Source organism: Melospiza georgiana, chromosome 18 (genome assembly GCF_028018845.1).
Source record: "Melospiza georgiana isolate bMelGeo1 chromosome 18, bMelGeo1.pri, whole genome shotgun sequence".
NCBI lineage: Eukaryota > Metazoa > Chordata > Aves > Passeriformes > Passerellidae > Melospiza > Melospiza georgiana.
In genome coordinates, this window is record NC_080447.1 from 10,320,514 (window position 1) to 10,335,804 (window position 15,291).

Here is a 15,291-nt window from a genome sequence, read left to right on the forward strand (position 1 = left end):
ATAATGTTTCTGTTTTATAAACACAATCACTGGCCTAAGCAGCATTCTCCAATTACTCAAACTGCTCTTATTTTTCAAAAACTGAGATAGAGGAAGGGTTCAATGGACTAACAACTAATAGATACAATTAATGATAGCAGAAAGCCAGACAAGTTCAATAGAAGCATGTTAGAATAATAGATACAAAAGGCTGGCACTGGGGAACACCATTTTAATTTCTATAAATACATCTCCAGCTTTTAAAATAAAGCATTTGAAGTGCAGAGTGAGGCACTTTTCCATAGAAGTAGATTGCTTTATTCCAGATTCTTTTTCCAACTCTAGGTGCTAATTCTATAGCAGTTGAGAGCTGATTCCCATAAATCACCTCCCTGACCCACAGGCCTTTTCCCCATTGGCTGGAGGTGGCTCTTAGGCTGTGCTGCTGAATGATTTTCCAATTTCTGGTGGCTATAGCACTGCAGGTTATTTATGCTACAACTTATTGAGCTGAAAAGTCATCAGGAGAGAAAGAGAAGCAACCAAGGGTGACGCATGTACAGACACACTAAAAATAACAGTAAGCTCTTACCTTTCTTGCCCACAGCAAGTTCCCAGGAGGCTTCTGCACTGGACAGGGATGTTGGTGTGCATCAAAAAGTGAGACAATATTTCCTGAACTTTGCAGACATATCATGCTATGTGAAAACATCTCCTTTTTCCCACTGAGTAACTTCTGAAACACTCAACAAACAAAAACACTTTAAGGGCAAACCCATAAATATTTCAGCTGGTTGTGTATTGGTTTGGAGGTTTGGAGTTAAATAACTGGAGTAAAACTGACACAGTGTGTATTTTATACTGAGTAGCACAAAACTGACCCAGGGAGTAGCAAGGATTATGAGGCAGACAGTGGAATGGGAAGCCATACAGGCTCTTCTGCAAGGATATTCAATAATGGAATGTTTGGAAGGTAGTTGCTGCCTTTGTTTTTTGGCCTTCACTGAAATGTCTTCATTTAAGTGTAAATTTGGGGAAGCAAAACTCATCTGTCTATATGATGGCTTTGTATGAAAACAGTGAGGGAAAATAAAAAGTAAATTCTTCACATAAGGCTACATCTGACACTGACCTAAAAGAGGATTACTAAAATAGGAAAAAACATCCTAAGATAGACTTTTAATATCAAAGTGTTGCTGAAAGAAACCAGATCCCCAATAAGTGGCAAGCTAACCCACAGCACTGAAATAATGCAAAAAATATGAATTTTGATGACTTTTCCCTTCCTTCTCAACAAAGCTGATTTCATGTCATTCTAGGCAGGCAAAGGTGTGGAGCTTTACAAAACAACCTGATCTTCAAGAGAGAGGAGAATCAGAGACCAAAGGGCATTCAGCCAAACCCAGAGCCTGGATTGCTGTGGATTTTATCAGTCTCTACATCCAGGATGAAAGGCCATTGAGTAAGAAAAATATGCACCCTAATCTTCATATCTTTTGACAACAGCATGTCAACATATTCATTGATCCCAGTGAAGAGTATCTGGCTCCCTTTTTGTCAAATCATTGCCTTCACACACTCCATGGGAGACATTGGCTGTGAACTCACACCAAGGCTGCACTAAATGTTCATAAATGTCATTCCCAATGCAACTGAGCTCACCCTGCCCCTGCAGGCACAGAATGCTGTACAGCAAAATGCAAAAATGGGAAACAAGAATAGAAGGCACTTTATTAAGGTAATGTTCACATCTTAATTTCACCCCCATATAGATAATGTGTGGGTGAATATTAGATTTAAGCAGTTAGCTTAATGCTGAATATTTTAGTGACAAATATGGTCTATGCACTTCCTAAAATGTCTAGAAGTATGCAAAGCAATAATATGGGAAAGGCAGGATAGAAAGAGAAAGGAAACTTTTAATCTTAAGGTTTATTTTTAGGTGATCTATTGAATGAAGGTTTGGCTTTTCCTTAGAACACCCACACCCCTGCAGCAGAGCAAAGATTCTGATGAATGTGATACCCAGAGTATCACAGCTTTCTCCATGGTTGTTTTTTTCATATAATGCAGTCAGTTAATTAGATCTCCTCTGATCAATCATTGAATTACCGCTTCAAAAGGCATTATGATATGATGAGAGTGCCTCGCAGCAGTTAAACACTTTGATTTTTCTGTCCTAACACATTTACAACTGATGTCAACTAGGTCCTCCCAGCAGGAATAAAGAAATACTTTTTAAAATTACAAGAATAATTAATCTCACAATTTTAAATCTAAAAAATTACTGTAAAATGGATGAGTAAAATTACTGTAATAAGGACTCATTCTCTCCATTGGTCCTTTCTAGTATTTAAGACCAATCTCTTTCATGTTTTCCATGTTGCTTATGTTTTGAGGCCTCTGGAGCTTTAACCTTCTCTCTTGCTCTCTTCAGCTGTTTTATACCATCACTGTTATATATCTGTGACTTCAGCTGTGTTACAGCAGCTCCTTCCTTGATCCTTGGGAGTCTGGCTCAAAAACCAAAGCATTGTAGCCATTGCAAAGAGATATTGACAGGAACTCCTTTGTTTTCCTTTTGTGACTTTGCTCTTGAAGAGAAACTGTGATCTAAGGGTTAGGACTGTAGGTCACAACTCGATCATGAGATTTGCATGCCTTGGCATTGGGGACTGTTGGCAAGTTACTGCCTTGCTTCTCCTCATCCCTCTGTGAAAGGGAACAGGGATTACAGGACAATGCCACCCCAAGAGCTGCCTCATTATGGTTTCTGTGAAGAGCTTTGAACTCCTTGGAAAGCAGACAGTACAGGGAGGGGTGGTGTGTAGTTTTGGCAAAGGTCTGGCTTTGCTTCCTCTCCAAAAGCAGATGCCATGTGCCACATCCAGGGATCCTTGCACAGTGCTGTACAGAGTTGTTATGTTTGCAGTAAAACAAGAAAATAAAGAAGCTTTCTGTGTTCTGCTTTTGTTTGTAATTCAAGTCCTCAAATGGGGCAAAAAAGATACATTGGTTTTCTGAGCAGTACAAGTGATGGAAAATAATTTACTTTCTAATCCTACAGAAATACTTTTGCCAGATGAAAACTGTTCTGCCATTGCCTTTCCAATAGGGTAGTGCAGTCTGCAAGTAATTAAACAGCAGAAAGCAATACCCATAATTCAACAGTATGTTTTAGCTGTTATTTGGCAATTCTTTTTCTCTTGAAAACTCCTATACATAACATGAGCTTAAAATGGAAATCACTCATAGCAGGTTTCATTTCATTGTGAATTGTTCTCATACACCAATATGTAACCACATTTGTAAGGAACCCAAATCTTTTCCTGCCAGCTGAAGCTGTCCTGCACTCTTACAAAGTCTGCTATTTTGAATTTGAATACCTGCTACGTGGGCAGCAGACCCCAGGAAGATGATACACCAGTCTGGCAACTCGCCATTCTGTGAAACAGAAGGGTGCTGACAAAACTGAAGGGGATTTAGAAACCAGCAACTAGCATGAGAAAACACAGGATTTTCATTTTTCTGGAGAAATCAAGACTTGGCTATTTTTATAGCAAGGTTGATTACTGCCTCCCAAATTAAACCCCACTACTCAAGGAAACATCATGTGGAGACTGGTTCCCTGCCACTTGCAGGTCTCCCCATGGCCAGGCTGACACAGCAAAGACAGATTTCCAGCTGCCTCCAGAGCTAAGAGGGGGAGAGGTTATTGCTCCTGACAGTGCAGAGCCCTCCTGGGGCCCAGGGAGGCAGTGTGCCCCCTGTCCTGTGAGCTGAACATGTAAAAGGTGGCAATGTTCTTTTTAGTAGCTCAACTGTTAAAAAGAACCAGAAGAAATCTCAGTTTGAAAGCATGAAAAAGGGGAAAGATGCTGGGGAATAGCACTGACTACCTCAAGCTAATGCAGGATTCCTCATCCATGTAGAATGAGCTTTAGCTCACCAGGAGCAACTTAATTACTTCTGTTCAATGGTTTTCCACCCACATGTTTATCTAGTTCGTGCTCTTGGAAAGTGCTGAGGAAACAGCTCAGGGCATGAAAGGGGATTACTCTCATAGGTAATGGGTGCTGCAAAAGCTCCTCTGAAAGCTTCTGTGCTGCACATACCCAGGATGCCTCCCCCTGGGCAGGATGGTCTGACTCCTAATGATGTGAGAGATCCTGCAGAGACACGAAGGTGCTGATATTTGCACCAAGGAGTGCAAATTAACAGCTCTAAGGATTAGTAATTACACAAATAAGTATACAGCTAATGAAAAACCCCTGTTATCCTGTACTTTTTACTTTAAAATTTCTTGTTCCCAAGAAGTGAATCAGGCCTCTCTTCAGATAATTTATAGAATACCAGTTTCCATAACAACATAATTGCTCAATGAAGCAAAAATACCTGGCAGAGTTGCCATTATCATGAAATAATTGACCACAACAGTGAGTGAAAGAGGCTGCATTAAACCCCCACCATTGCTTTGTGTCAACATGGTCAATTACAATCCAGTAATGCCAGATCAAAGACCAGCATTCCTAAAACAAGTCATTACAAATCACAGCATATCCCTAAGAAGCAGAGAGATCATAGTGAACAAGTATTTTTCCCTACAACAAAGCACAAAGTCATGTCCAATCATTTATGTTGCAGAACTCCATGGCCCACACCATGACAGGAAATTTTAGGACCTAAGGGTTTGCTGTAAAAAAATACAAGCAAGAACAGCTCTCTCAGTTTGTGCCTTAAAATGGGAAAAGGCACAAACTACTTTTTAATTCTTAATAAGAGTGTTTGTTCCACAAAGGCTTGGCAAACATTGTCATGTGGTAAAATTCAAGAGGGAGAACTCACACCCACTGCTGAAAACACCTAGTTCATTAAAAAAACACAGCACCAGTCTAGATGTAGATGTACATCTCCCGTGGAACCCTTACATCTTTACTCCCCCTGTGGGCTGCAGAAGCAGCCAGCCCACAGCTGGGTTTGTGTGGGAGCACTCAGACCCAATCCCTCATATGTGAGTGTTCAATGCCACCCTGTACATCCCCAGCCCAGCTCTCCTCTGCACCCTGTTGTGCTCACCGTGCCCCTGAGACATTTTCTGTTTCTCTGCAGCTTCTCCAGCAGCTCTGAGTAGCTCCAGCAGTGTCACACTGCAATCCCAGCAGCTGGCACAAGGGTGTGTGAGGATGGGAGCCCTCTTGGCATAAGTGTTGGAAGGTCATCCCACTAAGGAGCCAGCGTGGATCCTGTGTCCTCAGTCTCCCTGAATCATGGTAAGCCAAGAAGGAGCCTCAGGTGCAAGGCAGCATGTGTGTCAGATCAGGGCCAGCTGTGAACCAAAGCCAAATTATTGGTGGGGTACCCCAAACAGATCAAGCTGGCCTGAAATATTGGCCACACAACTCCTCCAGGTCTGGAGTAGTTCTGCTTGTTCCCAGCACTGTCAGCTTTATTTTGGAGAGACTGTTACAGAATGCTTCCAAACTTCACAGAAACTAACACCTATGGTACAAAATAGTTACATCTCTAACTCCTATGTGCCACATTACAAGTCAAACTATTCCCCTGCTCTTTTCCCTTTGCACCCCCTGTTCCTTACACACAGGCAGGGTGAGCACAGCATGGTGTTGGTTCTGTCCTTGGGCACTCCTGAGTCATCCATGCTTTACCCCCTTAGCAGTCAAGGGATGTTTCCCCCTGACTTCAATGCCATGAGTCACCATGGTGGATGAGTGGTCCTTCTGTTCTACCTGATGTTATATTGATAACCCTGGGAAAAAACAAACTTGTCAGAAACTCCATGGAGATACTGAGCCTTGAGGAAAATAGGATGGCCTTTTTTTTTTTTTTTTTTTTTTTACTACATCTTGCTAGGCTAACACTCATAACAATGTTCTATCCCTTCTTAAAACTTTCCAGAATTTAACAATAAATCTCTGGTTTTTCACCCTTACCAAGCTCTGCAAATACACCTTCCCACCCTGTATTTCCTCTACTCAGCATCAGGGAGAAGCTGGGCACACACATACTGGATAGCTTTGGACATTACAGAAGCAAAGAGAAAGAAAGGTCACACATGAGCCAGAGTTTTATCTCTGGCTTTACAGTTCTGGCCTGTTTTGCAAGCAAGACACAGATGTCCTTTAATTATTCATTAGGGTAACTGCAAACTCTCTGAGGCTGCCTGCACCTCTTGTAGCAGAGGAGGTTGTGGCTGTAACACCTCGGCACAGAAGTACACAAACAACCAGAAAACATAAGATATTTGCCAGAAATTAAGTGCAGAAAAACAGAGAGAAGGATAAAGCGATTCATCATTCAGAAAGGGGGGAGTGGGGCAGGGAAGGAGAGAGAAAAAGAGAGAGAGAGAGAGAGAATGGCAAAAGAAACCTGATAGCTTGTGCTGCCTCCCCTGGAAGTCTGTCAGCCCACTGGCAGGAAGATTAAGGATGTTGATGGGAATTCCTTTCTCACCACAGTCGGCTTTAAAAGCACAGGACAATAACCTACTTTTACAGGTCTGGCTGTGGCTTTCCCACAACACATCTTTTTCTCTCCTTACTCTAAACAAAAAAAGATGATCCCTTGCAGTGCCTGAGTGCTGCCCTCACAGCTGAGGTGAAGGTATTGATTGAAGCACTTGGACATTTATTGGATTTGCAGCTTTTCTGATGTGTGAAAAATGCTTTGTCCTGCTCAAGTCATACAGTCCTACATGTTCCAGCATTTGTTGGTGTAACCACCAAAGGTCCAGACCCTCTGCCACACTTCCTTTGTGAGCAAACCAACCAGTGAAATCCCTGCAAGGCAGAATACAGATTTCAAAGCATCAGATTTAACAATATACTTGGCACTGGGCTTGAAGAGCCTGCACAGCTTAGAGTTCACCTCCCCTTGACCCTGTGGGAAGGACAATACCCACTGCTGTATCCACAGCTTAAGCTGGATTGCCTGTTTCAGTATCTTGCTCTTTTAGGAACCATAGCAGAGGGAATTTGCACTGGCAGGTTGCCCTGGGTGGCTCCTTGAATCAAGTTCTCCAACCCTCCCCATGGCTTTTTTACTGGATTCGGTACTTGTGGGATGGGGAAAAGCAAGAAGGAAAAAAAATTAGTACTCAGAGGCAAGGTCAGTGCCACCCTTTTGACTCATAAGAATAGAACCTTTTGCTTTCTAGTTTATACAGAACTATGCAAGATTTTGATCTGAGCAAGGAAAGAATGATTGACCCTCTTACAAAGACTCTTACACCAGTCTCTTACACCTATGCTTTATTTTCACCCTTGTTTGCTAATATCACAAAGAAGGCAGTGTGTCCTGGGCAAGGTGACATTTCTGTGCTGTGATGACATCACTGGCATCAGTCACTTGCTCTCGGTTCTCTGTGTGCTTGAGTCAGTCTGGCCTTTTTGCATTTTCAGAAAGGGCCATCCCTGGAGTGATTTCCAGGCTGAAAGATCATTTGTTCTGTACACACAGAAACCTTCTGTGTTTCAAGAGTGTCAGCTCCTGAAATGCCTGATCTAATCTCCACAAGAGCTACTCACTATTGCAGTACCTGAGGAGTGAAGTGTCACATCAGCCTTCAGCAGTGCAATTAAAACAAAACAACCTCATGTTTGACTTGTTTCCAGTAACTGGTTCTTCTATTTCCTGGGCTGAGGCTCTCCAAAGGACATAACCAAGCTGAAGCAGGGCAAGAAGAGCAGAAATGGGAGCTGGGTGTCCACTTATAGGCAGCAACTGTCCCAACTCTCAGCTGAAATACATTTTAGGATCCTAAAACATAATGCCACCATTTCATTGTAAAGAAACTGCATTGTTATATTCTTAACAGTTTTTCATAGGTATTTGATTGGAATGACACATACAAAATCAAATACTAATAAAGTAGCATACAAAGGAGTTTTAGAAGCAGTAACATACCATATTTCTAAAAAGCCAAACCAATAATTAAATTCACAGGACAATGGATTTTTATTTTTTTTTTAAGTGGAAGTCAATAATATGTTGTGCTATAAACAAAGCTTTAATCCAGGGTTGCTCCAGATAACACAGTTATGTTTTGCAGTCAATAGTCCCCAAAAGAACATTAAGCTTGTATAGAGGCCTGACTAAGATGGTGGCATATTTACAATACATTTCACTGATTTATATGTGCTTTTCCCTCTCCATCCAAGCAATAGATTTTCTTCATCCCTCTCCTAACAGATGCAGCAATGGGGTTTGTTTCAGGCTTTGTTTGGGAGATTAAAACCATCTCACTATAATCTCTTTTTGTTTTATACACTGAAGGAAGCATTAGAGATGAAAATTGATGCCACAATGGATTTCATTAATCACACCAGGAGCTTGGTTTGCTGTAGTAGGCACTTCCAGCAGAAGGTGCTCACAATCAGTTTAAATATTAAATGCCCTCCTGTGTTTAAACAGAGATGATCAAATCTGTGCAATCACAGCTCCTCTTGGGACTGGGATCCTTTTAAAAGTGCCAATATTGTCCAAACAATCTCACCTTATGGTCAATCCCTCTTTCCAGCAATGTAAGCCTCTGTGGAGCTGCAAGGACAAAAGGACGGGAAAAAAGTCAGTGCCTGGGGGAATTGCTGTGAGATAAAGGAGGTGTCACCTCTGGGTCACCAGTGCAAAGAAAATCACAATGCTCATAAGGACCAACAGTTACCGTGCTGGGACAGGTGCTGGCAGCACGAGGCACCAGTCTGCCAGGTCCTTGGAGAGTAGGTGCTCACATATCAAAAAGCAGCACTGCTGTTAACTGTTGCTGCCAAGAAAAAGGCCAAGGATCAACAGGTCCCCCAAGCCGGGCTGTTGGGGTGTATCCCCACGAAAGGCCGAGTCCCAGTGGCAGATGGCCAGAGGGAAGTTTGCATTGCCACAATTCATGTTCTAACTGATACGAATAATCAGCAGCTCTCCAGGGCCCTGGGTCTGATGCCAGGCAGAAGCCAGCCATGCTTGAAACCTGCATCCGTCACCAACTGTCCCAGCCAAAAACGTCCTTGGACTCATGTGTTGGGGCTGTTGCATACAGATGAACATGGTCTAAGTGAAGGAAAGGAAAGCAAGTCCCAAGAAAGCAGTGTACAAAGAAAAAAAGCTGTGAAACTCATAATTCCTGTCTGCAGAATCTAGGAATCAAAAGCACAAGTTCCCTTTAAAATGTTTTTGTGCCATCACTGTTAAAGCCTTGCTTGAAATTCGAGTATAATCAGAAATGGAGGGAATGGGGTCTTAGCAAAGGTGACAATATACAGGTTTCTGCTGCTGTATTCTGCCTCAGCTTCCTTCCTGTACTGGGATCTAAGGAGATCAAAAAATCAACAAAACCAAAACTGAAAGCCCAACCAGTCCTGCCCCTAATAGAGGGAATAGTACTGGGACCTGAACTGACTACAACTCCCAACGTTCACTGAGGGTACCTTCAGGACGAATGTTACCCGAGAACATGCCAAACAATCTGAAATTGAAAGCAAGCCCCGGTGGCTGTTGGAAGCTGTAGTCAGCTCTGCGGGATGAACTACTGAGCACAAAGATCCCGAGAGCTGCTCTGGCACCCGAAAGAGCTCCGCTAGAGCTCTGGGGGAGCGAGCAGCGAGCGAGGAGAACGCGCTGTGCCCCTCGGGGGTGCCAAGTTCCCTCCTGGGACTTCCCCGATGTTTTGGGGGGATTTTTGGCCTGGGCCTGCGGCAGAAGGGGCGAGACCTGCCCGCGTTAGCCGGGGCCAGCAGGACCCGGTTTCCCCCGCGCCGCCCGGGCCCGGTGCCCCTGGCGGCGCCGGCGGCAGTGGCAGTGGCGGTGGCCGTGGCGGTGGCGATGCGCTGCCGGGGCCCGGCGCCGGGGGGCGGGGGCCGGGGGCGGCGGCGCTCCCCGCCCAGCCGCCGCAGCCGCGGGCCGGGCGCGGGGGGCGCAGCGGAGCGGCGGCGGCGCGCAGGGCCATGTCGGCGCCGTGCCTGCGCCTGCCCGCCGCCGGGTCAGCACCGGCGGAGGCGGACAGCGCCGGCGGCATGGAGCCGCCCGGGGCCGCCGCCCTGGAGCTGGCCCTGGAGGAGGAGCTGGCGCTGCTGGCCGCCGCTGGGGAGCCGCCGGAGCCGCCGCCCGCCGCCGCCGCCCGCGACCCCGAGCTGCTCTCGCTGATCCGGCAGAAGGAGAAGGACCTGGTGCTGGCGGCGCGGCTGGGCAAGGCGCTGCTGGAGCGCAACCAGGACATGAGCCGGCAGTACGAGAGGATGCACAAGGAGCTCACCGACAAACTGGAGGTGAGGCCCCGCCGCGCTCCGCCCGGCCCCGGCCCCGGCCCGCGGGTTCTCCCCGCGCAGCGCGGCCCCTTCCCCGGCGAGCGGCGGGCGCGGGCCCGGCCGGGCAGCCCACGGGACGCGCTGCGGCCGTGACGGGGAAGAAAGGGTCTGAGCAATGCCTGCGAGGCCTGGGGGAGGCTAAGCTGCCGTTCTCCCCCGATCCCTCCGGCCGAGAGCCGGCGTGTGGGGCCGGGGCCGGGCTGCAGCACCGCGCTCCGGAGGCTCCTGGGGGGCTCTTCTGCCCCAGGACCACCTGGGAGAGATGTGCGCGGCTCATCTCGTCACAGAAATACCTCGGAAGTTAAATTTGCACAGCAGGTACTGAGCTACAGAGCATATGTGACCCTTATGCTTAAGCTGTTGCAGCTAAGGCTTTAGGCATGGCAGGAGATAAGCCCTAATGATACATCGCTCTTAGCTGTTGGCTCTAAAAAATGCCTACAGGTATCTGGAGAGAGCTGTTTGCCAGGAACTCGGGGGATTGAGCCCTTTATTGATTTTTTAAGATAAAATCGAGCTATTACAAAGAAAAGGACTTGTGCAGGCAGCTTTTTTTTTTGGAACGACTCTCTTGCACAATTGTGAGAGAACCACTATTATTCACTCTTCCTCATAGCTGCTCTTGAAATTGTATTTCTTCCAATAAGTAATACTGCTTAGAAGGATGAGGAAAGCCTCTCTCACCGTTCTAGAGAGAGTTTGAACAGTGCTGGATTAACATTCACATTTCAAGTCACAGCCCTAGACCAGTCCTTTCTGCACAGTCCTGAATATTCCTGTATTCCTTCCTCACAGACTTAACATTTCTCAAGTTCAAGAGGATCTGTGAAATTACTGTATGCCCTTTGTTCTCCTGACAAAAATTCCTCTCTCTTATTAAGCTTGTCAGTTACCTCAGCTGATCCCTTCCTTTTTGCAAGGCAATCTCCCTGCCTTTGCTATTTTAATAAAAAAATAGTGAAGGTGACATTTGCTCAAATTGTTGCTTAGTGGCTCTGTTTATCAGATGAGAATTTCCCAGAGTATTAAAATTTTCCTGAGTGAATGTTTCCAGGTTGATCATTAAGTAAGAACAGACGTATGTGGTGTTGTGCTGACATGGTTTTTCCTTAGGAGTTGGAGTAGAACCTTTCCTACCATTAAAGGAAAAATGCACAAGTTTAGGTACCCAGCAAGCTGCCTCTTAGAGAGTTCAGGAGCCTCAAACACCACTCACTGCTTGCAAAATGTTGAGTTGAAAAGGAGAAGGGAGAAACTACGACTTTACAGTACTTTAAATAACATCCCACAAATGTTTACCTCTGCTCTCACAGGCCCATTCAGAAGGTAAATGAAGAGACTGTAAACACAACGGGCTGTTTACATGTTTTCATGCCATTACTATCACCCTAACTTCCCAGTGGAATAACAGATTGCTATTTTCCAGGCTACCCATTTGAGAGGAGTTAGTGTTATCTACTTTAGGGTCATTTTTTTCCCATTGTGTTTGGCAAATTTAACCCAGTGCTGCTTCACACAAAAAATCAAATTTCAACATTAATCTTCTAAAACACAAGCTTGATAATCCCAGCCTCTGCAGATTAAATCTCGGCCTCCTCCTGTTGCCACTGAAGTGAATAAAATTTCACAATAAGCTTTTTTATTTCAGAGGAGCAGAGAGGAAGGACCCACAGCTGTTCCCTCCTTCCCTATGCTGAGAACTTTCTGATGGTGACACAAAGCAAAGTCTCAAATGAGATCCTTGCTGACAACCTGATATAATGATGTTTAGCACTTAAAAGGAGATATTTTGTCCCAGTTCACAGTTCAGAATTGGTTACAAGAGCTCAGTGAAGCCTCTCCATTTCACAACAGCCAAAGTCCAGGTCTGCTCATTGGGTGCTTTGCCTCAAGATTAAATCTGTTCTAGTTTTGTGGGTTCATTGCTGAGGTACAGCATTCCTGCCATGCACCTACTCTGGCAAACCTTTCATTTCACAGCCTGAATTTAAATTCATTTCTAATCATGAAATTAAAGTTCTGTAATAAATTCTGATATGTGATCCTCGACAGTTTTATCCTCTCTGAGGGATTAAAACAGTTAATAGTGCTGTTCCTCTGACACAGAGGAGCCTGCTGTGTCCAAGCACTTTACAGTATGAACCCTCTTTATCAGCTGGGAAACCTCCCCTTGCTTTCATCTGTTCAGATGAGGACCAGCCCAGCTCAGATAAGTTGAAGATAAGCTGTTTTCAGAAGAAAACATCTTCTAGAAAGCAGTTCTGTTTAAAAATCAATGAGCAGCTGGTGAGTGGAGAGACAGACACTCAGGAAACAAGAAACTCCCCTCCTGAGGCCAGCAGTTTGCCCTATCAGCACTAGGTGCAGAAATCCCCTCGCCAGACCTGCAGCCTGCAGGTGCTGGGGTGAGGGCAGGCCAGGAGAGATGGCTGCTGACAGGAGCAGGAGGGACCAGTCAACACATCTCCTCTGGCTTCTCCTCCTCTTTGCAACAGCCCCTCTGTGCCCCACTGCTCTATTCTGGTTTCTCTGTCACAACAGAATAAACTTCATATTCTTCACCTTCTTCTAATGCCAGCCTTTGTGATGGCCATTTACTGGGGCTCTGTGTAGTGGAGATTTTCTTTCGCAGTGAAAAAACTGAAGTGCTTTTTAAATGATTGACAAGGCTTATCAGTGGCTTCTAAATCACATTTGGGTGTCTGGGGCACTTCAGCTGCAGTGCTGCTTCTCAGCAGGCTGAAGTTCCACTTTCCATTTAGAGAAGGCCCTGGATCTTTCTAAACGTTGCCTAGCAGTGAAAGAGGCAGAGCTATAAAAGACAGAATTTTCAGTGTGCTGCTGAAAGTGAGATTGTGGCTGCTCCAGCCACACTTGGACTACAAACAAGATTTCTTTGCAATGGTTGTCATGGGCCAGTTACTGGGATCTCATGCCTACCTATTGCATTAAAATATTTTATTACTGCTTAGTTCTCATTTGCAAGGATGCTCATTCTTTTAGTGTCTGAAACATGGGGAAATTCCCTACTATGGGCCACTGTTTTTAATCAACTTTCCCTCATATTTAAGGGTTTTCATGAAAGTCTGGAATTTGCAGAAGGATTTGAAGGGCACCAGCACCATGCTGCTACACTGAGCTGGAAGGAGCATAGGAAAGGATTTGGGGATCAGGTGAAGAAAGAGAAAACATGGCATGTGTGTGGCAGAGCAAAAAATGGTGGAAGATTAGCAATACACAGGCCAGAAGCTGGAGAGATACTGGAGGGTTTTGACATTCAGACCTGCTTGGGAAGGTGACAAGGACCCTGCCAGGGAGGCTGTGTGTCATCAGCAACAGGCACCCAGGGGAAACAGCCCCCTCACAGCCTGTGTTTCTAACAAGCAATAAAAAGCCACTTCACATAAATGCAGTGCAATTTTCTTTTCCACCTAGCAGGTTTATTTTTCCCTCCTATCAGAAGTGCCATGGGAATTGTTCACCAGGGAACAATTCACCTGGGAAAAATAGGCAAGTGCTTGGCCCAGTGGGTTTCTGTTCTTTTCTAAAACACATTCCTTAAAGACTGGGGAATCTGATAAAGAGTAGCAGGAGAATATTCTGGGGATCAGAGGACAACCAACAAGGAGAGGACTCCCGTTTTTCAGGTTTCCCTGCTGATCCTGGGACGCGCCCATGTCCCCAATCTGTGACTGTTCTGAAAGTAAATGTGTGTCTTCAGCCACCAAGGGAAATTCAAGCTCAGGGTTTTGGAGCAGGGATTCTTTCAAATGGGCACAACATAAATCTGCTTTGACCTGATTTGCAGCTCTGTTTCAATCAAGCCCTCATTTAACTGAGCCTGTAAAACATGCAAAAGTTTCACCAGATTGGTGCTGTCCCTCATTTTCCAGCCAATCCAAAGCAGAGCAGAGTCTCCAGAACTTAGAGTGGTTTCTAAGAAACCTGGACCCAGAACATGGATGTACATAATGTCTATAGCAACCAGTTCATTGCATCCATTGCCATTCCAGAGCAGGCTGCATCAAACAATGGAGTTACTGTGCACTATCAAACTCTCAGACACTAATTAGGTCAGGAATAGAAGGAGCAAATGGATAGATGATTCAACTGTTGTTCATGAGACCCATATGACAACAAGGATGCTTCATCTACATTCCTCACCAACAGTGAGGGTATACAGTTTGTGTATTTTGACTATAAAGGCAATTTTTAAAAAATTATGCCACTGACCACTGAAATATTGCTTTGGAGTTAAACTGGGCTCTGCTAAATCAATTGCTCTGTCTGACCTATATATCTCGCCTATTGACATGCAGCCTACTTCACTCTTTTGGCAGTTATTTCAGTAAAAATTCAATGTGCTGAACTCCAGTGGCCAAGGACAGGCCAATTGCTGGAAATGGAAAATGGCTTAAGTGCCAGTGACCTGCCCTGATGTGGAATTGTTATCTCCATGGCATTGTCACGCTCCAGCACCATCCTGTTTCCTGCACGAGGTTTTAGCCCTAGCATAGAGGAGGAAAAGGAGACATTGACCCTTTTTCCCTCCCTTCCTAACCTCTTCTCCCCCATCACGTAGCACCTGGAGCAAGAGAAGCACGAGCTGCGGCGGCGATTTGAGAACAAGGAGGGAGAGTGGGAAGGAAGGGTGTCCGAGCTGGAGAGCGACGTGAAGCAGCTGCAGGACGAGCTGGAGAAGCAGCAGGTGCACCTGCGCGAGGCCGACCGCGAGAAGACGCGCGCCGTCCAGGAACTCTCCGAGCAGAACCAAAGACTCCTGGACCAGCTCAGCAGGGTGAGTCAGCTGGGTGGCACAGCTGGGCACGGGACAGGGGCACAGCTCTGCTGTCATCCCCCTCTGGGGCAAAGGAGTGGGGAAGCTCCAGCTTCCAGGGAAACAAAGGGCTCTGCCTCTGGTTATGTTACACAGGTGTTGTGATAACACATACTGCCTTTAAACTGATTTTACACCTCTAAGGAGTGATGCATTTCTTTG

General features: G+C 45.5%; 1 protein-coding gene across 2 annotated transcripts in view; it reads left to right on the plus strand.

The window, feature by feature from the left end:
- The first annotated feature begins 9,917 nt into the window (after positions 1-9,917).
- Positions 9,918-15,291, plus strand: part of BICDL1 (BICD family like cargo adaptor 1) — a 49,434-nt gene continuing 44,060 nt past the window's right edge. The window contains exons 1-2 of one of the 2 annotated variants that reach the window (XM_058037186.1): positions 9,918-10,253; positions 14,875-15,090. In XM_058037186.1, coding sequence (XP_057893169.1) covers positions 9,933-10,253; positions 14,875-15,090 — 537 coding nt within the window. In that variant the 5' untranslated portion in view covers positions 9,918-9,932. The remainder of the gene's footprint in view (positions 10,254-14,874; positions 15,091-15,291) is intronic. The other variant, XR_009115374.1, reaches the window with a different exon arrangement.